The sequence below is a fragment of the Saimiri boliviensis genome, chromosome 12 (assembly GCF_048565385.1).
Source record: "Saimiri boliviensis isolate mSaiBol1 chromosome 12, mSaiBol1.pri, whole genome shotgun sequence".
In the NCBI taxonomy this organism is placed as follows: Eukaryota; Metazoa; Chordata; class Mammalia; order Primates; family Cebidae; genus Saimiri; species Saimiri boliviensis.
The window spans coordinates 115,957,941-115,984,426 of record NC_133460.1 but is presented as its reverse complement, the minus strand read 5'-3'; the positions used below and the strand labels follow the sequence as shown (position 1 = coordinate 115,984,426).

At 55.9% G+C, this 26,486-nt stretch overlaps 2 protein-coding genes across 24 annotated transcripts in view; both read right to left on the bottom strand.

The window, feature by feature from the left end:
- The window catches only part of DPYSL4 (dihydropyrimidinase like 4), a 40,556-nt gene extending 20,484 nt beyond the window's left edge, over window positions 1–20,072 (bottom strand). Inside the window, exons 1-2 of one of the 2 annotated variants that reach the window (XM_074383124.1) lie at window positions 19,444–20,072; window positions 422–3,205 (exon numbers count right to left, since the gene is read on the bottom strand). In XM_074383124.1, the coding sequence (XP_074239225.1) occupies window positions 422–448 (27 nt within the window). In that variant the 5' untranslated portion in view covers window positions 449–3,205; window positions 19,444–20,072. Of the gene's footprint in view, window positions 1–421; window positions 3,206–14,694; window positions 15,239–19,443 lie in introns of those variants that run through there. The other variant, XM_074383126.1, reaches the window with a different exon arrangement.
- Window positions 20,073–20,419: 347 nt separating this feature from the next.
- The window catches only part of JAKMIP3 (Janus kinase and microtubule interacting protein 3), a 128,508-nt gene continuing 122,441 nt past the window's right edge, over window positions 20,420–26,486 (bottom strand). For 13 of the 22 annotated variants that reach the window (XM_074383105.1, XM_074383107.1, XM_074383110.1 and 10 more), the window contains 2 exons: window positions 24,848–25,051; window positions 21,299–23,508 (listed from right to left, as the gene is read on the bottom strand). In XM_074383105.1, the coding sequence (XP_074239206.1) occupies window positions 23,377–23,508; window positions 24,848–25,051 (336 nt within the window). In that variant the 3' untranslated portion in view covers window positions 21,299–23,376. The other 9 variants (XM_074383113.1, XM_074383123.1, XM_074383114.1 and 6 more) reach the window with 1 other exon arrangement.

The following is a 26,486-nucleotide window of genomic DNA, read 5'->3' as shown; positions in this document are numbered from 1 at the left end:
ACCAGGGAATTGCGGGAATTGTGACCGCATTTCAGGACCCTTGGACCGTCCCACGCTAGGCAAGGGGGCCCTGACTCCGAAACCCTGGGTGCGTGGGAGCGCGAGGGGGACCCGCCCACGCGAGCTGCTGCTGATCTCCCTTAAAGCCGAGTTAGAGGCTTGGGGCGAGACAGGGGTGACGGAGCGACGCTGCCACTCCACCTGTCACTATCCAGCCTGCAGCGGCTGAATCTCAACCCAGAGACTCCAGGCCTTTGCGTTAGCACAGTCCGCGTTTCAAAGCCAGAGTTCAGACACCGAGTCACCACGACCTTGGGTACTGGCGGGGCCGAACCAGCAGAACTAAATCCAGCAGCTTCCCACCCCCTTGTCCTCCTTCGGTCCCCCCTCCCAAGTGATTAACGCAACGTCCGTCACTTACCTGTGTGGGACCATCCACGGCAAACATCACCGACTGTTCTTACGCAGCTGCAGACGTTCTGTTCTTTCCTAATTGTGTGGTTTCTCTGATGGTTCACATTTGACAAACAGCCACAGGAGGGGGCCTGCCCGGTGGCCGACCTGAGCCAGGTGCTGCTAGACCCCTGACTGCAGAGCTCGCCCTCCAGTTGATCTGGCAGGTGAGACCTGGGGCTTCCTCCACAGTGGGCGGAAGGCCCAGAACCTGTTTCTGGCATGCAGAGGCACTGTTCAGAGAATGAACTCGAAAATGCATAAATGGTTCATACGGCTTTCAGTTCACACTTTAATACCTTTGAGGGGCTTTAATCTAAGATTTAAAACTTTTTTTTTATTAAAACTGTACAATAATTTACAAATGAGTAAAAATTCTCTCGTATATATCATAGGAATCACAATACAAAAATATTTGTAAAATCTTGTAGTAGATCACCATACAAACCTATGTTAGGCCTGTGAATACTGCTTAGCATTGAACAGAATGTCACGGGGTTAGAGGGTGCTTTGAAGGGACTGCCTCAGAGAACACACACACTGCCCGGCATGCGGCCGTGAGAAAACAGGCCCGATTAGTTTTTGCATAAATTTACAATAAAGCTTTTTAAAAAATATACAGTAAACAAATATATGATTTGATACCTATATTCACAATATGAGTTTCCTGAGCCTAAACTTAAACTCCATTACTGTGTTAAAACACACACTCCCTCTTAGGTTTCAAGGATGGGATGACAGTGAGTGTCGGCAAATTTGTCAGTGCCTCCAGACCCACACTTGGGCACACTCTCCTTTTTGAATTCTAGTGTCGGTGTTCAAGCCCTGTAAGGCACTCAGGGTATCCTGAAGGCTACAGATTCTGCGAGGGCAGAGACTTTAAGGAACAGTCATAGTCCTTCTGCAGCTTGAAATCTGGACCATGGGTACAAGGTAAACAACACACTGGTGTCAACAAAAGCATCTGCAATTTACATGGATTTCCAGCTTAGACAGTATCTATGGTGTTCTGTATGTTGTGCACAGTGTGTGATGACGTTGATATCAATGTTGATGTCTCGGTTATACAGTAAACATTTCTGGCAACATTTCAGAGTCCCTTCTCTTGCGTTATTAGGGGATGATGCATTTACACAGACTTCGCCTGTTAGAAGAGCTTGCAGTGAGACAGCTCACATACTTGGAGGAAATTCAGTCTAGTCCATTGGTTTGGAAAAGAAGGTAGCCTACAATTTAGAAACGCACCTTATTTTTAAATACTTGAATCCTGCTGCTGCTCACTGGACCAGGAGGAGTCAGTGACAAATGCTCATATTTACATTTTCTGGGGCAAAAACCCAGTTCTGAAATGCTGGATATCGTAATCAGATGTAAAGAAGGTGCCTATGATAGATGAGTGAAAACAGTGATATCTAAGGAGAGGAACGGATGTTCCTGCTAGATGTGTGCTTTCGGGACTGGGCAGGGATGCATCGCAGCTGGGATGTTATTCATCACATGTTCCTTGCACCTTCTCCCTTTCCTATATACATGCTTTTTACATATAAACAATTACAACTTAATCGGTACATATTTACATGCTTCTCCTTGCTGTAGAGTTCGCCTTATTATTATTACAGAACTGTGGTTAAGAGTGCCTGTGGTGGATACGGGTATATGAAGTGCTCCAAACATATACAGCATGCAAAACCATGATGACCCAAATAAACAGGAGGGAAGTGAATCTGGGTGAGTTTCACTGCACACCTTTAGATCCTCAACAGCCAGCCCGTGCGGCTATTGCTCTGATGCAGGTACATACTGGGGCCAAGCCAGGAGCTTCCCCAGAGGAGGCGGCCAGGCTGGCATGGAGCCAGGTAGAATTACAACATATTTCTGGATGCCTGTGCCCATCAGACTTCAACCCAGTGGTTCACCCATAGCTCCATGGTAGCTTCTATTAACACGAGGCTATTGTGTGCCATTCATTTCTGAGTATAATAAATGTGCCGAGAAGATGCAGTCACTAAACTGAGACAAAACTATGCACAGAGGACTAACAAGAGTTCAGACTTGAGACGCAAACCCCGAGTTAGGCTCAGCGAGAGACATTGAACCAGCCCAGTATCTTGTCCGAGCAAATCAGGAACTGTGGCTTGAATAACAGAAACGGATGGGTCTTTCTTGGAGATGAATAGTGCCTTTCCCTGCAGAAATCCTGCACCCACCAAAGAAAAAGCCTATCCGTCTGACCCTATTAGCTTCTCCCTGATTTCCACCTAGGGAACCATGCCTGGTCTGCAGCCACTATTTCATCTGCCCCAAAGTCAGACCTTTCTTCTAACACAAACATGAAATGAACCTAATACTTCCAGACAACCCAATCCTCCCTCCAGCAACGGAGTCTGCTCTGCTTCCTTTATACAGTGGTGCATGGTCCACTCACAGCTGGCTGCACACCTGCCTACCCAGTGCCTTAACTTCTACGTGCCTCAGAATTGCTAAATCCTGTGAACTGCTCTTCGGGTTGAGCGAACACATGCTTAAACACATGCATGTGCACACGAGTGAGCACACACACACACACCTCTCGTCAATTCAGCTCTGAAAGCAATAACTTCAGACACCAAGGGTGGGAAGACACGGAAGTTCCATCTGCAGCTGGTCAGGCTCCATCCACAGGCTGGACGAAGTTCCCAGACAGTGGCCTGGGTCTCCCAGTAGGAATGGAAATCCCTCCTCATGTTGCTTTCACCAACGCACTGCTTTCTCTCTGAAAAAGAGTGGAGAAAATGCCATTTAGTGTGACAACCTGGGGAATGTATGCACCACGGGTCAGCACTCAAGGCATTTTGGGGCCTTGACCAAGCACTGGCTCTGAACAGGACAGTGGCTGAGACAATGGCAGGCACTGTGGGTAACCCCCCATACAGGCACCGAGGAATGAGAGCTAAGCAGAGCCCTGGCACAGTTAGGGATTGAGGAATATCTCACTTTATAGTGTTACTACTCAGCTATTTCCTTTTATATAATCCTTTACATAATCATATATTAGTTTATAGAAATAGGGCTTGAAGGCTCCCTTTATATAATCCTCTATATATAATCATATAATAGTTGATAGTATGAATGCCTAAAGAATATTTCCCTACATATATACCTATAATTATATCTTAGTTCATATTCAGAGGAATGCCTAGAGTGGACACAGTACAGAGCATGAATTAAGGAATAAGCAGCTTATAATCGGAGGAATGCCTAGAGCAGACACAGTGCAGAGCATGGTTTAAGGGAAGACAGTTACACCAGGACAAGAATCCACGGCCCAGGCGGCAGCGTTCAGTATCGTAAAGATACCCGCTGTACGGCAGGCTTGGGGCGAGAGCCACTCCTCCTGATAAAGGAGTTGTAGGACCCTGCTCCAGTTCTTGTGGAAGGCTGACCTCAGACCGGCTATCCACCTTGGTGACTGTGAACTTTATCAGCTCTTGCTACTGTGCTGCTTGAAAAGCATCGTCCCATAGAAGCCACTGGAAGCTGCCAGAAGGTGGCGGTAACCCTGACAGCTCTGTCACTGCTGTGTGACTTAAAGCATCCTCCCATAAATCTTCTTAGAAGTAGTTTTCCCATAGATAGATGTATCGCACACTACACCCCCTTACTGCACCTGGCCCTTGCCTTCATGGGAACCGAACCCTCGCCTTCGTGGGAACGGGCCCCTTGTTGCGCGCTGTCCATCTCCTGGCCTAGGTGACCTAATGGGGGTGGACCCCATGCTTTATTGCTCACGACCCTATCACTGTCCTTAAAGATGATTTCACTCACTGCCCTGCCCCCTAACCTATACACAATAAATACTCACGCTTCTGGACATTCAGCGCTTCGCCAGCCAGCCTCGCCTGACTCTGCTTAGAGGTGGCGTGGCCCCCTGAGCCCAGCTGCGTTTTGTTTGTACTTCTGTGTCCTGTCTCTTTATTTCTCGGATCCTGTGCCTCAGCACAGCATAAGGCTCACCCCACGACCCTGTGGGGCACTTAGCCTTACATTGGGCTCCCAACGTGCCCTACAGGGCACTGCCCTCGGGGGTCCGGCACCAGCTACAGTGCCACGTGCTGAGCCTCCAGCCTGGGAGACACACCTGGCTCCCACTGAAGGCCACACTCTCAGGAAGATGAGTCCGTGCTCCCCACAAAGCCCCTACAGAAGTGACCTTGGATCTCTCTCATGATGTCTAGGCCAGTGGCCGTTTCTTCAGCTTCAAATTTTTTATTATTACAAGTTTGTATGCTTTTGCAGAAGTTATGAAGGAGCTGCTTTTCACAGGGCTGGCCCTGGATCAGCCCCTGGGTCATGGCCGTGTGGGTAGGAGGCTGTGTGGGCTGAGGGGCGGGCACAAGGGCACGCTGGGCAGAGCCAGAGGCCAGCAGCAGAGACGCCACGGTTTTCTAACCTAGGAGACGTCTGAAGAGGTTTTTGGTTTTTGATTTTTTTAACCTAACTTCTAAGTAAGAGGATATTACCTCAAACAGAATGAAAAATAAATGCAGTCAATTGACACATACGTGTGTTTCTTCACATATTAAGCGTTACAGCCGAAATCTCAGCTGCAATTAACATTGCACATTGTTCTTTGTTTCTTTAATCTGATTCATTTCTAAATCAGCTGTTGTGGAACCATCGATCTCTAGAACCTACAAGAGGAAGGGGACCTGGCTGTCCAGCCCTCATATTTTGCAGATGGAAATGCTGAAGCTCCATGTAAAGTAGGGATTTCCCTCAGTGACACTTCCAGGCTCAGCAGGGCCAGGAATCCAGACACGTACCCAGTAAGACTCCTCCCCCATCAATGCCTCTCTGATGTCCATGATTTACTGCCTGGGATATGAACTATCCACATGCAAATATAGAACAGAGGGCTGGCTGAAAATATCATGCAGTATTTTAAGAAATCACTCCCCAGATTGAAGGGACAAGACCCGGACATTTCCTTTGCTGTGGCCACCCGGCCCGCTCCAGAGCCAGCTGCTCCCACGGGCCACGCTCTCCACTCACTGCCCTGCTTCCAGAACAGGCAGCGTCTGCCCCGCCCATGGCCGCAACACACTCGCACACACACGTCTGTGTATGCACAATGCCCAATACACATACATGCACACACAACACATACTGTACATACGTGCCAACACCACATACACATGCACTGCACGTGTACACACAATGCAAAATACACACACGCACATGCACACACACCATACCACACTACACACATGTGCACACACAATGTACACTTACGCATACACGCACATGCCCAAACATGCCATTCACACATAATACACACATGCACAAAACATACACATGCATACACAACACACCCCTCAAACACTGCACGTGCATACATGCATGCGCGCGCGCGCGCACACACACACACACACACAATGTCTTTCTGTTTCCAGGTTTGCAGTCTTCAAATCCCTGCATCACACCCCGTTTTTTCCGTCTCCTCTGGGGGATGTGGTCTTCTCCCTCCCACCTCCCCTGCCCCTTCTGGCCACCATCCCGCACAGTCAGCCGAGTGCCTCATCCAAACTGGAGCCATGTCAGGCACAGGGGCAGGTGGGAGGCAGCCACCCATGGGTCTGGCCTTGGTCTTGTGGCTCCATGGGGCTCCTCAATGCCTCCATGCAAGCCCCGGCCCCCCAAAGTCCTTACTCCGGATTGTCTCTGTGGACGGGCCTGATGCTACTAGATACAGAAGTGCCAGCTTGCAAGGGTGGCCATCGGCTGGCGTCTGGAAACTTGGCTTCAAAGCATTCCTTTAGTGAGGAGGTTCCTGCCTAGACTGTGCGAACAATGTGATTTATGGCAAATGCCGGCTTTTGTTTTAAGGACCTGGCATGTTAGTGAGTAGCCCCCAGTCAAAACCCTGAATTTTGGGTCTTAGCTGGAATTCCCTGGGCAGAAGCACAGCACATGTGGGACTGCAGTTTGCTACTGGAGGGAGTATGTGCCCCTCCAGGAGGAGAGAGTGGTCGGGGAGAGCACAGGAAGTCTGCTCACTGGCCCCTCCAGGCTGTGCCTGTGAACTCTTCCCTTGCAGATCCAGCCATGCCTCCCGATTATAGGGCTGTGACAGATAATGGCATGGCTGTTGTTGTATGACTGTGCTGTGGTGTGGCTGTTGTGATGTGGCTGCGTCATGGCATGGGTGTTGTGGTATGCCTGTGCTGTGGTCTGGATGCTGTGGTGTAGCTGTGCCATGGTGTGGCTGTTGTGATATGGCTGTACTGTGATTTGGCTGTTGTGGTATGGCTGTGCCATGGCATGGCTGTTATGGTATGCATGTGCCACAGTGTGTGCACCGTGGTGTAGCTGTGCCGTGGTGTGGCTGTGCTGTGGTACGTCTATGCCATGGTGTGACTGTGATGATGTGGCTGTGCTGTGGTGTGGCTGTTGTATGCCTGTGCCATGGTGTGGCTATGCTGTGACTGTTGTGTTGTGCCTGTACTGTGGTGTGACTATTGTGGTGTGTCTGTGCTGTGGTATGGCTGTTGTGTGGTTGTGCTGTGGTGTGGCTGTGCTGTGGTGTGACTGTTGTGGTTTGTGCTGTTGTGGCTGTTGCAGTATGTCTGTGCCATGGCATGACTGTTGTATTGTGGCTGTGTCATGCTGTGGCTATTATAGTGTGTCTGTGCCATGGTGTGGCTGTTGTAGTGTGGCTGTGTCATGGCGTGGCTATCATAGTGTGTCTGTGCCATGGTGTGGCTGTGCTGTGGCTCTGCTGTGGCTGTTGTGGTGTGGCTGTGCCATGGCATGACTGTTGTAATGTGGCTGTGCCATGGTGTGGCTATTGTGGTATGTCTGTGCTGTGGTGTGGTTGTGCTATGACTGCTGTGATGTGGCTGTGCCATGGTCTGGCTGTTGTATTATGTCTGTTCTGTGGTGTTGCTGTTGTGGTGTGCCTGTGCCATGGTGTGACTATTATGTATGTGCCATGGTATGGCTGTTAAAGTATGTCTGTGCTGTAGTGTGGCTGTGTGGCTGTGCTGTGGTGTGGATGTGGTGGTGTAGCTGTGCTGTGACTGTTGTGGTGTGTCTGTGCCATGCTGTGGCTGTGCTGTCACTGTTGTGTGTGTCTGTACTGTGGTGTGACTGTTGTGGTGTGTCTGTGCCCTGGAGTGGCTATGCTGTGACTGTTGTGGGGTGGCTGTGCTGTGGTGTGGCTGCTGTGGTGTAACTGTGTGTCTGTGCCATGGTGTGGGTTTGTGGTGTGGCTGTGCTGTGACTGTTGTGTGCCTGTGCCATGGGGTGGCTGTGCTGTGACTGTTGTGGGATGGCTGTGCTGTGGTATGGCTGCTGTGGTGTGACTGTGTGCCTGTGCCATGGTGTGGGTATTGTGGTGTGGCTGTGTTGTGACTGTTGTGTGCCTGTGCCATGGGGTGGCTGTGCTGTGACTGTTGTGGTGTGGCTATGCTGTGGTGTGGCTGTTGCGGTATGACTGTATGTGTGGTGTGGCTGTTGTATCTGTGCTGTGGTGTGGCTGTGCTGTGACTGTTATGGTGTGTCTGTGCTGTAGCATGGCTGTTGTGGTGTGCCTGTGCTGTCCGTGGCTGTTGTGGTGTCTGTGCTGTGGTATGGCTGTTATGATGTGTCTGTGCCGTGGTGTGGCTGTTGTGATGTGTTTGTGCTGTGGTGTGGCTGTTGTGGCATCTGTGCCTTGCTGTGGCTGTGCTGTCACTGCTGTGGTGTGGCTGTGTTGTGGTGTGGCTGTGCTGTGGTGTGGATATTGTTGTATGTCTATGCCGTGCTGTGGCTGTGCCATGGTGTGGTCCTGCTGTGGTGTGATTGCTGAGTCCTAGTGAGTCCCCAGACATGCAGGTGGTCTCGGGGACCCCCAGAACATCTGCTTTCATTGTTCTCAGGGAGGGCGCAGGAAAGTGCTTCTTAGGTGGGCGAGCGTCAGCTGACGGGAGAGAGGCAGGATGTGGGGAGCTCAGGGATGGTGCTGGTGGAGCCCTGACCAGCTCAGAACCCAGGAAACCCAAGAGTCCGGTCGACAAACACTGCCCCATGGTGGTGTGTGGTGCTGGGGAAGGATAAGCAGCGAGGCCCAGCCCTTCGTGCTGGAGGGGAGAGCCTGGGTAATTTATTTTGGGCTGCAGTGAGGATGGCTGATGAAGTGTAGGAACAAGTTAACGACCACAGTCATGAACCTGGCTCACTGGGCCGTGCCAAGAACAACACAGCAGGGACAGGAGACAGCAGCATGTCTGGGGCAGCACCCAGGGCTGGCACGGGCACTTCCACAGGTCGGGGCCCAGCCCCATAGGCACGAAGGCACGGGAACCTTGCTGAAAGCCGCAGAAGCAGGACCCCTATCAACAGCACCGTGAGCACCACGTGCAGACGGAGTCGTACATATGGATCAGGAAACAGCATTCTGATTTATGTCAAAACAGAGCCTGAAGAACAGGCCCCTGCCGTCTGTGTGTGTGCTGGAAATTTCCACTGGAATCTCAACTGTTTGGAAACATAACGTGGTTGGCAAGGAAGACGAGAACCTTCCTGGGGTCCGGGGCTCCTCCTGCCTCAGCAGCATCATCAGACCATGAACGCCACTGGATGGCTCCGGACCCACAGCCCCAGTTTCCAAAACTGTGCATGAGACAAGCAATCCCTGGGGTCTCACACAGGGTGAGCCGCTTGGGAGGGGTAACACGCTGTGGCCTGGATCCTTGCTCTCTTCCCCAACACTGCCCACAAATACACAGATTCCCAGCTGAGAAGACACAGAACGTGGGCTGAACACAGGACCTTTTGTCTGAGAAGCTTTAGCCAAACATTTTCAAACCAAACAGAAACAAATGGCAACCACCAAATCTGCTCACGGTCAAGGTATTTTTCTCTTGAAGCTCTGATTTGGGGGAAATGTGAAGTAGACCTTACCCAGACACCGGCTTAGCCTCCTCCTCCTCCTTCTCCTCTTCCTTCTCTCTCCTCCTCATGGGGTCTCTCTCAACCCTATAGAGGGGACCAGCGCTGTTAACAACTCCCTGTCTGCCCAGGGCCGCCTCTGAAGTCATCGTCTCCACAGCCCCCACGGAGGAGCCCCATGTGGCTCGCGTGGATGCTAGGATGATCCTCCTATCCTGGGACAGGCCTCAGGCACGTGGTGCTCTGCTCTGGGTCACCCTCCTGCTGATTTTGGCTCTATAGCTCCCTAATAAACAGTAAACACAGAAGTCACTTTGATGGTAACAGGTGACAGGTGGGACAGTGAAGTGGGTGCACAGGAGCGGGTGCACACACACAATGACCAAATGCACAGTGTGCACACATGCACACACGCACACACACACACACACACACGGGCGCAGGGGCAGGTGCACACACACAATGACCAAATGCACAGTGTGCACACACACACACACACACACACACTAGGGCCAGGAGCAGGTGCCCACACACACAACCAAATGCACAGTGTACACACACACACACATATGCATGCACACACCCAAGTGCACAGGAGCAGGTGCACACACACCACAACCAAAGGCACAGTGTACGTACACACACACACACACAGGCACACACTAGGGCACAGGGGCAGGTGCACACACACAATGACCAAATGCACAGTGTGCACACACACACACACACACACATGCACATGCACAACCCAGTGCACAGGAGCAGGTGCACACACATGCATGACCAAATGCAGTGTTCACACACACACACATGCACACACACACACACACTAGGGCACAGGAACAGGTGCACACACACACAACCAAATGCACAGTGTGCACACACACATACGCACACACCCCAGTGCACAGGAGCCAGTGCACACACACAACCAAAGGCACAGTGTATACACACACACACACGCACACACACTACCCAGTGCACAGGAGCAGGTGCACACACACATGACCAAATACACAAGCACACCCCTCCCCTGCCATGCACACACTTTCTGCCTGTTCTCCATGGATTCCGGGTTTCATTTTCTATCTGGGTCACGGCAGCTGCTCTCAGGCCTCAGCGGCAAAGCACAGCTATCTTTCCCAAGGTTGGCTTCTCTCATAATGACATCCCTTATGAACAGCCCCACGGCCACACTAGTAGAAGGATCCATTATTGCTCTAACCAAGATGGTTGCATTACAGATTGCAAGACAGCTGGCCCGCAGGCCGTGAGCTGCTGGCTGAAAAGAACAAATCAGACAATAGAGCAATAAAGCGGGAGGGGACCCTCGGCTTCAAGTCAGTTGTTCAGTTTCTGAGATTTTGTGCAAATCACCCAGTAACCTTTGAGGAACATCTTTGCCATTGGGAAAAACAGAAGGATTCTAAACAAAGAGCAAACAGAAACATCTCCAAAGCCAATGAGAACTGGAAAAGAGGTTGGCAGCATCTCCCAAAGTTGGATTCCGGCTCCTACAGTGACCCAGGAGTCGCTGCTGTGCCGGCTCATCCTGAGACTCCGCGGGAATGTTCAATGAACACCACTCATCAAAGCCGAAACCTGAAATCACCCAAACGTTCACTGGAGGGGAAGCAGAGCTCCAGCACGGGGCGAATCCCAGCACAGCGATTCCAAGCACAAACACCCAAGAATGCCTTTTCACAAAAGTTCAAACACAATTTTTAAAAATGCCTTTTGGAAACGTGTCGGCTGCAAAGCACTGCACGGAGCTCCGGTGGGGAGGGGAGGAGAGGGGACGGCCCACGAGGTCAGAGGTCCGTGTTTGTCGTGGGTGGCAGAGCCACGATGCAATGACGAAGGGAAAAGAGCAAGCAGGCCGCAGCAGCCCGACAGCAAGAGCGAGGCGCACGGCGGCACCGGGGACAACGCGGTCATGTGCGCCGAGAAACGTGAGGCCAGCGCTGTGCCAAGAACGAGGGAACCAGGCAGGAGCTGCCAGCAGGGACCCTCCCACGGGTTCTGCCATGCAGATGCCACGTGACCCCATGGCAGCCTGTAAGCTGGAGGCTGCACAGAAGCTGCTTCTGCCATCAGACAAGCAAACAGCTGAGCCCCCCTGGACAAACACAGGCAGCCCCCAGGGCAGAGCCCCCCTGGACAAATAGAGGCAGCCCCCAGGGCAGAGCCCCCTGGACAAACACAGGCAGCTCCCAGGGCAGAGCCCCCCTGGACAAACACAGGCAGCCCCCAGGGCAGAGCCCCTCCCCGTTCCCTCTTGGGGTCAGAGCCCCCGCTGATGAAGCTGTGCTGATGGGCAGCTGCTGGGGGCAAGTCCTGCAGGGAGCTCCTGAGCACCTGAGCAGAGCCTGAGTTGGGGCCCCTGGGAGACTCCGGCCCCTGGTCAACGTCAGCAGTCTCTGCTTCCAGGAAAGACAGGCAGTGCCTGGGCTGTACTCAGGGGTCCCAGAGGGAGCTTCCCCCAGCAACTGCCTGGGCGGGAACAGCCTCAACGGACTAATTGTTCACACTCGGGTGAACCGTTTGTAAACATCTCACCCTTTTGTTTCTCTTTCTTTTCTTGAGTAACACAGTAAGAAGGCGGACGGTCTGAAGTGAAGGTTGCTGCTCCATCATGCGTGACGCCCGTGAACTGTGGACACATTCTAAACAAGGGCAGCCTTTTAAACTCCCTGGGTTTTAAGATGTCCATAGAGACATCTCCGACCGAAGCACAGAATAAGCAGTCTGTGACCCAGCTCAGAAGAGCAGGGCTGCTCACTGGCATTCAGGCGCCTGCTCTGAAGAAGCTGTAAATCTGAACCCACTGACAATTAATCAACTCACCTCGAGCTTCCAGACCCTGAGCTGGCCCAGGCCCAGGCCCTAGACATCCAGCCCACCCCGGGGTCAAATGGAGACCAGACACACTGGTTTGGCCGGCTCAGGGGACCCCAGCAGCAGCCCTGCTCTCCCATCTGGTGGTGACAGAACAGGGAGGACACCCCAGCCAGGACAGTGCTGAACAGAGAGCCAAGCAGAAGGGACTTTAATAACAAAAGGAAGAATTCCTTACCATGGGGTGTGGGGGGTGGCAGTGGAAGGAGACAAGGATGGTCTCACAAAAAATGAACTCAACCCACACTGACCCCAAATGCAAACGTTAACTCAAGTGAATCACAGGTGTATTAAATTTGAGACATAAAACCACAGATTCTAGAATGAAATATGAGAAAATATTTGTGGCTTTGAGTTAGGCAAGGTTTTCTTAGTTCTAACACCAAAACTGACAATTCATTTTTTAAAAGTAGATAGATTAGACCCCATCAAAATTAAGAACATCGGCTCTTTAAAAGACACTCAGCCGGGCGCAGTGGCTCATGCCTGTAATCCTAGCACTTTGGGAGGTTGAGGCAGGTGGATCACAAGGTCAGAAGTTTGAGACCAGCGTGGCCAAGATGGTGAAACCATCTACTAAAAATACAAAAATTAGCCGAGTGCAGTGGTGGGCGCCTGTAATCCCAGCTACTCGGGAGGCTGAGGGAGGGAATCGCTTGAACCCAGGAGGCAGAGATTGCAGTGAGCCAAGATTGTGCCACTGCACTCTAGCCTGGGTGACAGAACAAGACTCCAACTCAAAAAAAAAAAAAAAAAAAGAAAGAAACCAGAAGAAATCTGTATCTGATAACGGCATGTATTCAGAATAGAGGGAAAAGCTCTCAAAACTCAGGAATAAGCAAGCAAACAATCCAGTTCAAAAGCAGGCAAATGATTTCAACAGACGCTTCGCCGGAGACGGTATACGGATGGAAGGTCAACACCCAAAAAAGACGCTCAGCATCGTCAGTCAGCAGAGAAGTGCAAGTTAACCCCCAGATAAGATGCCACTGCCCCCCCACTGGAAGGAAGCGAAGAAAGAGCAGCAGACCAACCACGCGGAGAACGGGCGAGGACACGGCGCTGGTGGAAATGCAACACGGGACAGCCACTCTCGACACGAGCTACTCACGCGCTCAGCACGGGATCCAGGAGCCCGGTCCCGGGTGTTTACCCAGGAGAAGGGAAAACGAAAAAACCTGTACACAAACTAGAGCCATTTTGTTCAGACTTGCCAAAAACTGGAAACCGCCTGACATCCTTTGACCAGACCCTGGTGCACGGTGGCCCTTCCAGCCACGGGGATTCTACACAGGAACAGGAGGAAAACCCACGGAGCCACACCCAACACCAGGGATCTCAAGCGGGCTTAACGTGACACAGCCAGACCCCAAAGCTGTGTCATGTGACTCTTTACCTGACCTGCAAGTGGCAAAATTAACTTAACGAGAAATAGCTCAGGGCTGCCAGGGAGGGGAGGGGTCCCTGGAAAGGCAGCAGGAGGCACTGAGCGGGTGGGGCTATCTGTGGTGGGGCTGGGGTGTGGGGCGTGCGCTGTGCATGGGTCACAACCCAGAGACACGCCACAGACACACCACAAACACAAAGACACCACCACACACTACCACAGACCGCCAGACACAACACACACCACCACCACCAGACACACCAGACACACCACTCACCACCACAAAGTACCACAGACCACCAGACACACCACACACCACTCACCACCACAGACACACCACAGACATACCACAGACACACCACCACACACTACCACAGACCAACAGACATACCACACACCACCACTCACCACCACAGCCACACCACCACACACTACCACAGACCACCAGACACAACACACACCACCAGACACACCAGACACCACCACACACACCAGTCACCACTACAAACACACCACCACGCAGTACCACAGACTACCAGACATACCACACATCACCATCACAGACACACCACAAATACACCACCACACACCACCACACACACACCACAAACCACCACAGACCACCAGACACAACACACACCACTACATACCACCACCAGACACACCACTCACCACCACACACCACCACACAATACCACAGACCATCAGACATACCACACACCACATACCACCACTCAGCACCACAGACATACCACAAATACACCACCACACACCACCACAGACACATCACACACCACCACACACCACCAGACACACCACCACAGACATACCACATGCCACCACAAACACACCACACACCACCACATACCACCACGAATACAGCACAGACCACCACAAACCCACACAGCACAAGCCACTATACACTAGCACAGAACACACCGCCATGAACATACCACCGACCACCACACACTACCACGAACACTGTAGACCACCACAAACACCCCACAGCACCACAAGCAGCCCACAGCCCATTGTGCTACAAGTACATTTTTTTCAGAAAGTCGCCATGTGAAGCAGGGAATGGAATCCAGCTGCAGGAAGGCACCTGGCTGCATCGCACGTGAGCAGCCCCAGGGAGGGCACGTCAGCAGAGAAGACACCGCATTGTCTGGAGAACAGCACCGTGTGTGGACGCCCGAGGCTGAGGGAGGAGGAGGTGTGCTCCCGCTGGGGCAGCAGCTCCCGACAGGATCTGGGTTAGCAACCCCAAAGCGCCCGGTGGACGCTAGTGCCCCGGTGAACCGACAGGCAGGTACATTGCAGACGGCCAGCACCAAGCATCCGCGACCACCAAAGGAAGACGGTACCAACAAGGAGAGGAGGGCGGCTGGGGGACTGTGCACCGGAGCCTGGAATCAGAGGCGTCACCACCAACGCGTGCTTTCGTAACAGTGTTGGAGAGATAGGTAGGTAGGGGATGAGGGAGAGGGGAGGAAGCGAGGGCGGAGGGAGGGAGGAGGAGGGGGAGAGACGGAGGGAGGGAGAGAGGGGGGAGAAAGGGAGAGAAGGAGGGAGGGAAGGAGAGAGGGGGAGGGAGAGAGGGGAAGGAGAGAGAGGGGGAAAGGAGGAGGGGGAGGGAGGGAGGGAGGAGGGAGGAAGGAGGGAGGAGGGAGGAGGGAAGACGGAGGAGGGAGGGAGGGAAGAAGGGAAGGAGGAAGGGAGGGAGGGAAAGGGGGAAGGAGAGAGGAGGGAGGGAAAGAGGGAGGAGGGAGGGAGAGAGGGAGGAGGGAAGAAGGGAAGGAGGAAGTGGGGAGAGAGGAGGGCGGGCGGGCGGGAGGCACAGGTGTGTGGGTGTGCACAAGTTTGTTCACACACATATTTCCAGGCCGGGTCTGACGGGTGCACACAGGCTGGTTCGCACACGTATTTCCAGGCTGTCTTGAGAGGACCTGGAAATACCGTCACCCCAGTAGCAAAAAGCACGCCCCGGTCGGTCCAGAGACTGTGGTTCTGAGCACCGCTCTCCCACACAGAAACCAGAGCTCCTTGGGGAAGGGGTCACGGACCCGCCTTGCAGGGATGGAGAGGAAGAGTTCCCAGCCTGCTGGAGCATCTGAGCAAGACGTTCGCAGCCTCTCCGGGCCACGGCCCAGGGACAGACTGAATGGCCAGAAGCACACAGTGCAATAAATAAGCAAAGAAACAGGAGAAAAGGCGCAGATCCTCTCTGAGGAATTTTCCTCTCAGGAAAATTCTAACCAAAGAAACAGGAGGAAGCGGGAGAGGAGTCCCCGCAGGAGGAAATGCTGCAGGGAAGATCCGGCAACGGCGTGGACATTTCGGGGACGTTCCTGGAGAAAACGTGGTCTCTTCAGTCTCTGTAAATCTCCCCGACACACGCATCGATGACAAGAGACCCTGGCAGGCGCCTCCTTAGCCAGGTGCTCAAGCTTCCAGTGTCAGCGAGGAAACACACCCACCCCAGGCACGCTGGTGGGTACATTAGGGTCCATCGACCTGGGCGTTTCCCCCAGATGCACTGTCTCCACGGAACCACAGGCCGGGCAGACCTGCCCGAGGAACCTTCTGCCAAATGACCAGCCCGTTCTAGTCCAAGCGTCAAGGTCAAGAGCGACGAGGAAGAACTGAAACCTCTCACGGTGGCAGGCACCAGAGGCAGGGTGTGATCCTGAAGCAGGAAGGAGCATTTGCCCGGAGAAAACCTGGCGCTACAGAGCCCGGGGTGTGGCCGAGTCAGGGCTTCGCAAGTGTATGATGATTCTGCAAGATGGGGACACCAGGGGAAGCCGGCTGGAGGGGACACGGGACCCTCTACACCATTTGTGCGGCTTTAGATCTAAAATTATTTCAATATCAAAAGTTGGGGGTAAGAAGCTAACTGGGGAGAAGGGAGACGCTCAGCGAGAAGGCACCTGTCACTCTCACTGTCCACACACTCACACCGGCAACATCGTGATTCCTGCCACGGAGAAGGGCACACGGCACACCTGTGCCCGGTGGTGAGGGCCTCTGCTCCTGACGGGCGTGGGGCTGGTGGTCCAGGACTGGGAGTGGGGACCACGGCACAAAACCTCCCTACTGGCTGCAAATTCAGGTCGTAGCTCTTTCCTGACACCCTCGGACAGGGTGGGAGAGGACCTGAGAGGATGACAGCAGCCTCACTTCAGAGGAGCTCTGGGGGCTGCTGGCCTCGGCCCAAAGCCCCCGCTCCGCTCTGTCACCTCCCCCAAGGGGGCCCGTGAAGGCATCTCCTCTGCTCACTTGACTCAACAAGCTCAAGAGGGTGTCACCACCGACAGCTTCTGGTTCTGCCCACGGGTCTCCCGCCCCTCGGGGTAGCCACAGGGCATCCCAGCTGGTGCAACACAATGGCTTGGGGCTCACTGGCTCACACACGCCTTCCTGCTGGTCTTGCTTTGGAAGCTCGCTCTCTGACCCCGGGAGGCTGGTGGAACCCATTGACGACAGTCTCATGTGTGGCTCTGAGAGGGTGTCACCCGGCCAGAGGCTGCTCTGCTGCTTGTCAGCCCCTATCAGAGCAGCGCCCGCTCACCTCTGTCCCCGCTGTGGCCACGGCCTAAGGCACAGTCTGCATGTTGCTGGCCGCCTTTCCCCGATGAGGGTGTGGCCTGTCTACTCTGACAGCACCGCCCCTCCACCCCGTGGGCACACACTGGGAGCAGAAGCTCCAAGTCAACTGTAGCTCCCGAACCCGGGAAATGGCTCCATCCAGGAAGGCCGCCCATGGATGTCCAAGTCCCAGATGTCACCGAGGGCGGCTGTGGGGGGCCCTGCTCCCCAGGCCCCCCTCTCCTGGCCAGGGGTCCCCTCTGAGACTTGTCAGGGGGGATCTGCTTGGGGCTCAGCACAGCCTGGACAATCTAGCTGCCCCGCTGTGAGGCGTGGCCCGCAGGGGGTGGGAGGACCCAGCCAGGAAGCCTCTGCGGGATGTGCGCGTGTCCACACGGTGTCTGTCGCTGGGCTGCAGGGCGTTCACCATCCCAGCCACCCTTGGGGGACCCGGAGGCGGGTGGAGCCCCCGCCCTGTGACTGCGTCCTTTATACGCAGCTGGAAACGCCCCGTCTGGAGCTCTGGCACTTGCTGTAGACCGGAGTCCCTGGGGAGGCAGCCGGAGCTCCTGGCAGTCACGGGAGCCTCGTCCTGAGGGCTGGTGGGCCTGCGGTGCCCTTGTGTGCCAGGGCTGGGGCTGCTGGCCTCCTGCTCCTTCTGGAATGAACCCCTGCCGTGAACTTTCTGCCCGGAGGCTGTGCCTGGCACACTTGGGCGATGCAGGAGGCAGATCCTGCCTGGTTCCCAGGTCTGACCCACACGAGGACAATGCCTTGTCCACGCTGTGCCTGTGAACGTGGGACCAGGGGACCCGCAGGATGGAGCTGCCTGTCCCTTCCTGAGTCGAGGGTGGTGGTCGCACCTCCCGTCACCCTCCCATTTTCTATGCAGGGGAGATCTCCAGGGAACAGCAGTGCCTGTGGTCCCTGGCTGCTGCCCGCCGTGGGAGATGCAGGTGGCTCTCTGACAGGGTGTGGGCTGGAGGTGAGGGACGTGGAGTGCTCCCTGGGAGCCCCCCCCCCAGTGCTGCCACTTCCTCCCTAAGAACTGGCTCACCCTGAACCAGAGCCCCACAGAGTCCCACGGACACTACGGATCTTCAGACTCTCCCAACAGGGAATCCTGCTGGCAAGGAAAAGTGCCATGGTGGGGCCTGCCCCACCCAGTCCTGACCTCTTCCCCTGCTGGGAGAAATCAGCCCCACCCAGTCCTGACCTCTTCCCCTGCTGGTGCCCAGAGAGGGCACCAAGGGTCCTGGGTCTGAGTGTGGGACCGTGCTCATGGTCAGGTGCATGGGAGCCATGGAGGGAGGCAAACGTGGAGGGTGGGAGGGAGAGAGGGAGACAGGGAGGGAGAGAGGGAGGGCGCGTGGGAGAGAGGGAGGGAGAGAGGGAGTGAGGGTGGGAGCGTGGGAGGGAGGAAGAGAGGGAGAGAGGGAGGGAGAGAGGAAAAGAGGGAGGGAGAGATGGAGGGAGGGAGAGAGGGAGGGAGAGAGGGAGGGACGGAGGGAGGGACGGAGGGAGGGAGGGAGAGAGGGAGGGAGGGAGGGAATGAGGGTGGGAGGGAGGAAGAGAGGGAATGAGGGTGGGAGGGAGGAGGAGAGGGAAAGAAGGAGGGAGAGAGGGAGGGAGGGAGGGAGGCACATGAGGGAGAGAGGGAAGGAGGGAGACATACGAGCGAGGGAGGGAGGGAGGGAGGGAGAGGGAGGGAGAGAGGGAAGGAGGGAGGGAGGCACACAAGGGAGGAGGGAGGCACACGAGGGCGGCCTCAGTGCACCTGTGGGGTTTCTCCTCTTCCTGCGGGTGGGCGGAGGCCAGCTGTACAGGTGCCAGGTACCCGTGGTGCCCATGTCTGCAGCACCTGCCTCACACCCTGTGCACCCACCCCTGCCCCAGCCACCGTTCATGCCATGCCCCACGCAAGCCCCCGGCGCTGTCCCATCAGTGGTGGGAGAGGTGATCCTAACGGGTGAGCACGTGGAGGGGTGGCAGAGCCATGCGGGTGCAGACTGGGACGCAGAGGTGTGTAGAGGGGAGGCTGCGGCTCGCCCCGCGGGGAAGGTGCGCCTGTGGATTTAGTTCTCATCTCAAATGGGGCTGCATTCCCTAAGCAGCATGGGCGGGCCGGGAAGGAGGCGTGTGGCCCGTGCTGGGTCACCCACACAGGGCAGGAGAGGAAAGGCCATTCCCGTGACAGAGCTTACCTGCCGGCCGCTTGGACCACGGCTCCCTTCCGGTGCCCGCAGAGCCACGGGTGTGTGCACGTCCCTCCCCTGGGCTGCCCCTTGGGTGCGAAGGCTTGGGGTGAGGCTTCGGGGCCCACCGGGGACTGGGGCTCCCTGGGGTCTGCGGCCCACAGGTCTGGGCTGTGCAGGGGCTTCCAGGCCGGGTGGCTCTGGGCACCCAAGGCCTCCGTGGCTTCTGGAGATGCACTATGGAGGCAGCTTCTGGCATCTGTGCCCCAGACGGCTCTGCCCCTTTTCCCGCCTCCCGTCACCACGCTCCCCACACCTTCCTCCACTCAGTCCTGTGGTGCTCCTGGCTGGCAACCTGGGCGGGATCGTGGCCTTCTTTCTCAGGCTGGGGGAAGCAGAGGGCTGATGGCACCGCGAGGCCCACGGCGGCCACGGCTCTTGTCTGTCCCCCCAGAGATGACGATGAACGGGGGTGGGTGTGGGGTCCGTTGGCCAGCAAGTGCTCAGGACCCCAGCAACACGTCACAGCATCGGAGGGGCCCCTGAGGCGTCCGGGGCCCTCCGGGATCTCCCAGGGAGCCTGCACATTCCCCTGAGTGAAGGTCGCCGTCCAGGCCACTATGTTCAAACTCATCTTGTCACCAGGCCCAGCGTCTGTTGTTTCTGAAAATCTTCCTCCAGATACCAGTGGCAGCTACAGTGAGAACCGAGAGAGGCAGGGGCCTGAGTCTGGTGCTTCTCACAGAAGCGGTTCTCACCCCTGCTTGGCAGGGACGTCACCCATCCCTGGAACTGGGATGGGGGCTGCCGTCCAGGAGAAGGGACCCAGGGTCCAGCAGCCAAGGGTGGGCTCCCCGGGAGAAGCCCCCGAGAAGTCAGAGGGGCCAGTTCTGGTTCCGGTGCATCCACGGTGGACGGGAGCTCTGTGCCACGCACGCTGTCCCTCCTCACTCTTCCTCCACGGGACGGGCACACAGAGACCAAACCTCCCTGGGTCTTCAGGGTGGAGACGTGACGTCCCACTGTGTCCCTGCTCTCTGGTCCCACTGGAGGAAAAGGGTCCAATTCAACGTGGGGCTGGAAGAAAAGAAACAGAGTGCAGATGTCAGTGAGGCTCCGCTCAGCTGGAGTGAGGGGCGAGGGGTGAGGGGCTTCCCGGAAAGGGAGACCCCTTCCGCCAGGGGAAGCTCCTCTGGGGACCTGCTGAGGGCTGGGGCCTTGAAGACTGAGATGAACGATGATGTGACGTCCCACCTGCTCCTCCTCCAGCTGGCGTGTGACCTGGCCGTAGCAGCAGCCGGTCACCCACGACTCCCACTATCCTGGCCTGAGCCACCCCAGCCTGGCAGGGAGGGGGGCCCCCTCAGCTGAATCTCCAGCATGCCCAAACCTGTGCTCGGCACCACCCAGAGAAGAATGAGGACGAGCCATAGAACCACTGTGTCTGTCCCCAGGGCCGGCCGCCACGTGCCACAGAAGCAGAAGGGCCCCTAGAGAGGATCCTGGGTGGTTCTGCTACACCAGGCGGTGGGGGGAGCCTGCCCTTCTTCCTTCTCAGGAAAGGAGAGCGCCTGGCAGCCTCTGCGGCGGAAGACCCCCGGGTCCTGACCCCCAGGGAGGGACTTCCGGTTTGAAGGGCCGGGTGACTTTCTAACAACCCTTCTGGGAAGGTCATCGCCTTTCGGTTTATCAGACGGCGGGCGGGCAGCTCCCTGGCAGGGCAGGGGCCGAGGTGTCTCCTGGGAGGCGGAGCGGGACCCCTGCCGGCCCCGTCAAATAAATACTCACCACTCGTGCCAAGATGGGCTACGACCAGAGAATGAAAGCTAAGGAGAAGAACAAGAACAAAAATAAAAACTGAAACGGAAAGGGGAGGACGGAGAAACGGAGGGAAGAAAGAGAAAAAAGAGTTTGTAGTGCTTCTGGCAAGAAATACGCACGATCAGACTGAGGCAGCGGAGCGGCCGGCAGCAGGAGAAGACAGCTTTGGACCCTCCGAGGGAGGGAGGGGCGCTGCCCATCCCCGGGTCTGCGGGGCGGCGCTGCCAGCCCCAGGAACGCTCTGGGGGACCCTGCACCCTGCAGACGCGGGCGGTGGGCGCTGGTTCTCACACCCGGCACCACAAGGCCAGCCTCCCGGGGACCCGGTCTCCTCCTCCCTGAAGCAAAACCCATCACTGAGACCTGCTGCAGGAATTGTCGGTGGCAGCACCCATTGGCTAATAATGATGGTGAGAGTTGTCCTGAAAGACATTCCAAATGCCCAGGAAACAACAGCACTCCTGTGGCAATCTTTCTCTCGGTCCCAGTATAGGCAGCAGAGTACAGGCAGCGCCCTGAGTAGATTTCGCTCAGCAGGCCTGACTCTGGGCCGGGGGTTGGGAGCCAGGCCCATCTGGACACAAGAGAAAATCGGGCATGGGACACTGCTTGGAAGTGAAGAGCTATTTAGCTAGATTTAAGAAATGACACCTGATCTATTTTCTTTTTTTTTCTTTTTCTTTTTTTTTGGAAACAGGGTCTCACTCTGTCACCCAGTCTGGAGTGCAATAGGGTAATCACAGCTGACTATGGCCTCAACCTCCCAGGCTCAGGACATCCTCCCACCTCAGCTCCCGCGTCACTGAGATCATAGGCACGTGCCACCATGACCACCTATTTTTAAAATTTTTTTCTAGAGACAGGGTCTTGCTACGTTGCCCAGGCTGGTCTCAAAATCCTGGGCTCAAGCGATCCTCCCATCTCGGCCTCCTAAGGTACTAGAATTACAGGTATGAGCCACCACGCCCAGCCCTCACACTTTTCTAGTATTTAATATAAACAAATGTCCTTAGGTGAAGATTCAAAATGAAACAGACATTTGGTTTGGGGAAAGGCTTTGCCCTCTTTGAGGCTCAAGCCCCAAGAATGCTGTGTCCCTCCTGCCGCTGCCAGGTGCCCGGGTGCTGGCGGGTGCCTCCTCATGCGGCCTGGTGTCTACTGGGGCCGCAAAGGCTGTGCCTGGAATAACTCGTTCCTCAGGATGATGCTTCTTGCCCACAGCAGTGTGCACCCAGTGGAAGAGCATGCGTGTCACTGCCTAGGGGCAGTGGGGCAGGGCTAGGGTGGGGTGTGGGGTGACACAAGGCCCCTCTAAGGTGACTGCTGTCCAGAGGGACCCAGTCTCTCCTGGCAAGCGCAGAGCATCTGTGGGCTCAGCCCAGCACACCAACACATGCCAGCCATAGGGGCATACAAACGCCAGCCTCCTGTTCTCTCCAGAAGGATGAGACAGAAGGTGGGACCACTGGCCACTTCATTCAGCCCTCGGTGGGAGCTGGTCACTTCAGTGAGCTCCACCACACAGGCAGGACCGATCACAACGGAGGGAACAATGTCACCCCAGACACCACTGAACCGGCCCCACGTGGGAGAACCTGCCCCGCCCTGAAAGCCCGCAGGCACCCCGGAGAGGAGAGTCGGGATTGTCTGCCATGCCCTCCTCACCTTGACCTGGGGAGCACCAAGCCTGTTATGCGCATGGACAGAGCACCTCGACCCCACATCTCACGGACAGCCCTCCCCAGCCCTGGCGTGTGGCCTCAACCTAAACACCCTTCAACAGACGCTTCTGATCTGGGAACTTGACTTTCAGACCAACACAGGGTGAACCCGCAGGGCTCAAAGGCATCCACACGGCCCAGGCTCCAGTCAGGGCAGGAACCCGAGGCTGTTGGCTCCAGGTGTGGAAACTGAGGCCACAGGCGGCGTGGCTGCTCTGAGGTCGCACGGTGGGCCCTGGCAGGGGAATTCCCAGGCCCTGGGGCTCCCATCTCCCGGTTCAGAGCCCTTGCGGCCAACACCCAGAAGGCTTTTCCCACTCAGCTCCGCCCAGGCTTCAGGCGGCCGCCTCCTGCTGCTGTCAGGGGCTGTCTCTCCCAGAGGCCTGGAGCTGAGTGATAGTCAGAGGGACCCTGTGTTCCTCTCCCTCGATCTCAACAAGACAAACCCCAAAACTGCATGTTTTACCTTTTCCTCCAGTTCCTTTATTTGTCTCTTCTGAGCTTCTATTCTTTCTTCTAACTCTTTAATTCTCTGTAAGGTTAAAAGGCAGAACATCAATAGTCACGATACTTAGCAAGCCCAAATCTTTCAAGATTTTCACTCATTTCCTTGGTAATAAACGGTCACAGAGCAGCTGGCACGGCCATGGCCTGTGGCTACTGACGAGAACACACGTCTCCGTGTCATTGCTCCGGCGGGAGACGGAGGGCCTTCCCCGTGCCACACTCCCCATGGCAAGAACTTCCCCACACCACACTCCCCACGACGGGAACTTCCCCACGCCACACTCCCCACGGCGAGAGAGCAGACGCCCTTCCCCACGCCACACTCCCCACGGCGGGAACAGTATCCTCCCAATTCCTGCAACTTCAGCTCGGAAAACACAACGCCCAACACTCAGGGAAATGGTGGGAATGGACTCCTGGACCCCCAGATGTCACTGCAGCAGAGTAAGGAGACGCCAGAGGGTTGCAGGCAGAGCCAGGCACAGAGCGAGCCTCCTGGCGAGGGGAATGCCAGTGCCTGGGGTCCCCCGAGCATCCAAGCTCCAACTGTAGCCCCTCTGAGGCAGCAGAGGGGCGGCAGGTGACGGTCTTCACCCTGAGCCTGGAGACCGAAGAGGCCCAGGAGGCTAACGAGGGGCCGGCAGAGCACAGCTGACATTAGCCCACTGATGCCCACAGCCAGCTGGTACACAAGGCACTTTATGTGAATCTGCAATCAAACCTTTGCTTTGGGGTGTTCTTAACAGGGAATGCACCCATAAAACCACTTCCCGGCCACCCTGGCACACGGAGGAGCTAGGCCCTATCCTCCATGTCCAGGCTGTCCAGCCTGCAGGGCTTCTCACCTGCCATCAGCACAGAACTGACCCAGCAGGCCTGAGGCCCCATAGTGCCCTGAAGCCAAGACAGGGCTGGAGAGAGCACCCTTGCCATCAGGAAATGGTGTCACAGAAAAGACACAGTAGCCAGGGGTCCCAAAGGGGGAAGCTGCCACCCAGAGGCCTCTGTAGCACACCCAGGACACTGGGCTGGCTGGGGAGGCAGTCTGGCCCGAGTGCCCGCCATTGACAGGAATGGCCTTGGGGGCGTGGCCACTAGGGGGCGTGGTCATCAGGGGTGTGGCCATAGAGGGTATGGCCATTCTGGGCATGGCCATCAGACGATGTGGCCATCTAAGGAAGGCGTGATAACTGGGGGGCACGGCCACCAGAGCACAGACCTCAGAGTATGTGGGGTGTGGCCACTGGAGAGCAGGGCCACAGAAGGGTCGTCATTGGAGGTGTGGGCGTGGGAGGCCCTGCCTGGCTCTGCAGGCCCTGGCCGGGTCTCCACCACAGCCCCGCCGCCACCTGCCACGCACGCACCTGCTGAGCCAGCTGCAGCAGCTCCATGCGCTCCCGCAGGATCTGGGCGTCCCGCTCCCGCAGCTCACTCATGACCTGACGCTTCCACTGCTCCACGGACACCTTGAGCTTCTCGCGCTCCTCGTCCGACAGCAGCTCAGCCACCTTGGCCCCGGCCTCCTGCTGCAGGGCGTCGTACAGCATGGCTTCCAGCTCCAGGATGTGCTGGCGGGAGGGGAGACGCCTTTAGTCCTTGCCTTCGCCCCAGAATTAACCTTTCAGGAAGAGTGACGGAGAACGGGCCGCCCCGTGCCTGGGTGCAGCAGGGCAGGACCCAGTGCCATGGCCTCTGCAGAAGGACCTGGGGCCCCATGCACTTCCTCAGTCCGTGAGAAGACCGACCAGGCCAGCAGCAGCCAGGACCCTGAGCCCCAGGATGGGGGGGCACTGAGCAATGAAGGCGGAAAGTGAGCAGGAGTGGAGGGGCCACAGGTGGACTGTGGGGGTGCCAATCCCAACTCGTAGATCTGTGTAACCCAGTCCCCTCGCTATAACCCAGCTGCCGAAATACATACGTTTTCATAAACTCCTGGGGTTTAGCAATTTGCTTCGAGTATTTCAAAAATTTTCTTAGGGAAATTTCAAATCTTTGTAAAAATCAATTCTGACACTATAGAGGCCCTTTCTTCTCAACCAAATGTAACATCTTTAGAAGAGAATGCCCCCTTTTTTTCAACCAAATGATCATCAAAACCTCTGTTGATTTAGCAGAAATTTTAGGAAATAGAAAAAAATCTTTTTGGGCCTTGGTTACAAGTTATTGTTCTTGACAACCACAAAATAAGCTGTCCCCTGCTGTCACAACCAGGTCACACATCAACGTCCACTTCCTACAGCAAAAGAGCTCAGTGCCTTAAAGATGAGCTCCCGCTTCTAAAACTAAACGTGGTCGGGTGCTGGCTTGGACTGAACCTCACGGTGGCTTCACGTGCACCTGCTGGCGGGAAGCGCTCACCAGGACCTCCGTGGTAACATCAGCGGGGGGCTGCCTGGACGACCCTCCCTGCCGTCAGCAGCCACACAGACCACGGCCTCCCACGCCCATGTCCAGAGAGGCAAAGTTGGCGCTAGCCCCGCTGCAAAGAGCCTCCATTTCCCGGGAGGAGCCGGCCCTTCTCCTCCTTGCCCCACGGTCTCCCATAAGCAGAGCAGGGAGTGCAGAACACCACCTCGGTGCTCACAGCCCTGCGAGTCACCTGAGGGCACCCAAGTGACCTGAGAGCCACACGCGTGAATGACACAGGAGAGAACTGGGGAATGTGCAGGGAAAGGAAGAAAATCAACAGCAAACTCAGAAAACACGGAGCATCCCAAACCATGGGCCTTCCAAACGGAGGTGGAGAGAGAGGCCCACACATCACACAGGAAGAGATCCCCCAGCATCACACAGGAAGAGATCTCCCAGCATCACACAGGAAGAGATCCCCCAGCATCACACAGGAAGAGATCCCCCCAGCATCACACAGGAAGAGCTCCCCCAGCATCACACAGGAAGAGTCCCCCAGCATCACACAGGAAGAGATCTCCCAGCATCACACAGGAAGAGATCCCCCAGCATCACACAGGAAGAGATCCCCCCAGCATCACACAGGAAGAGATC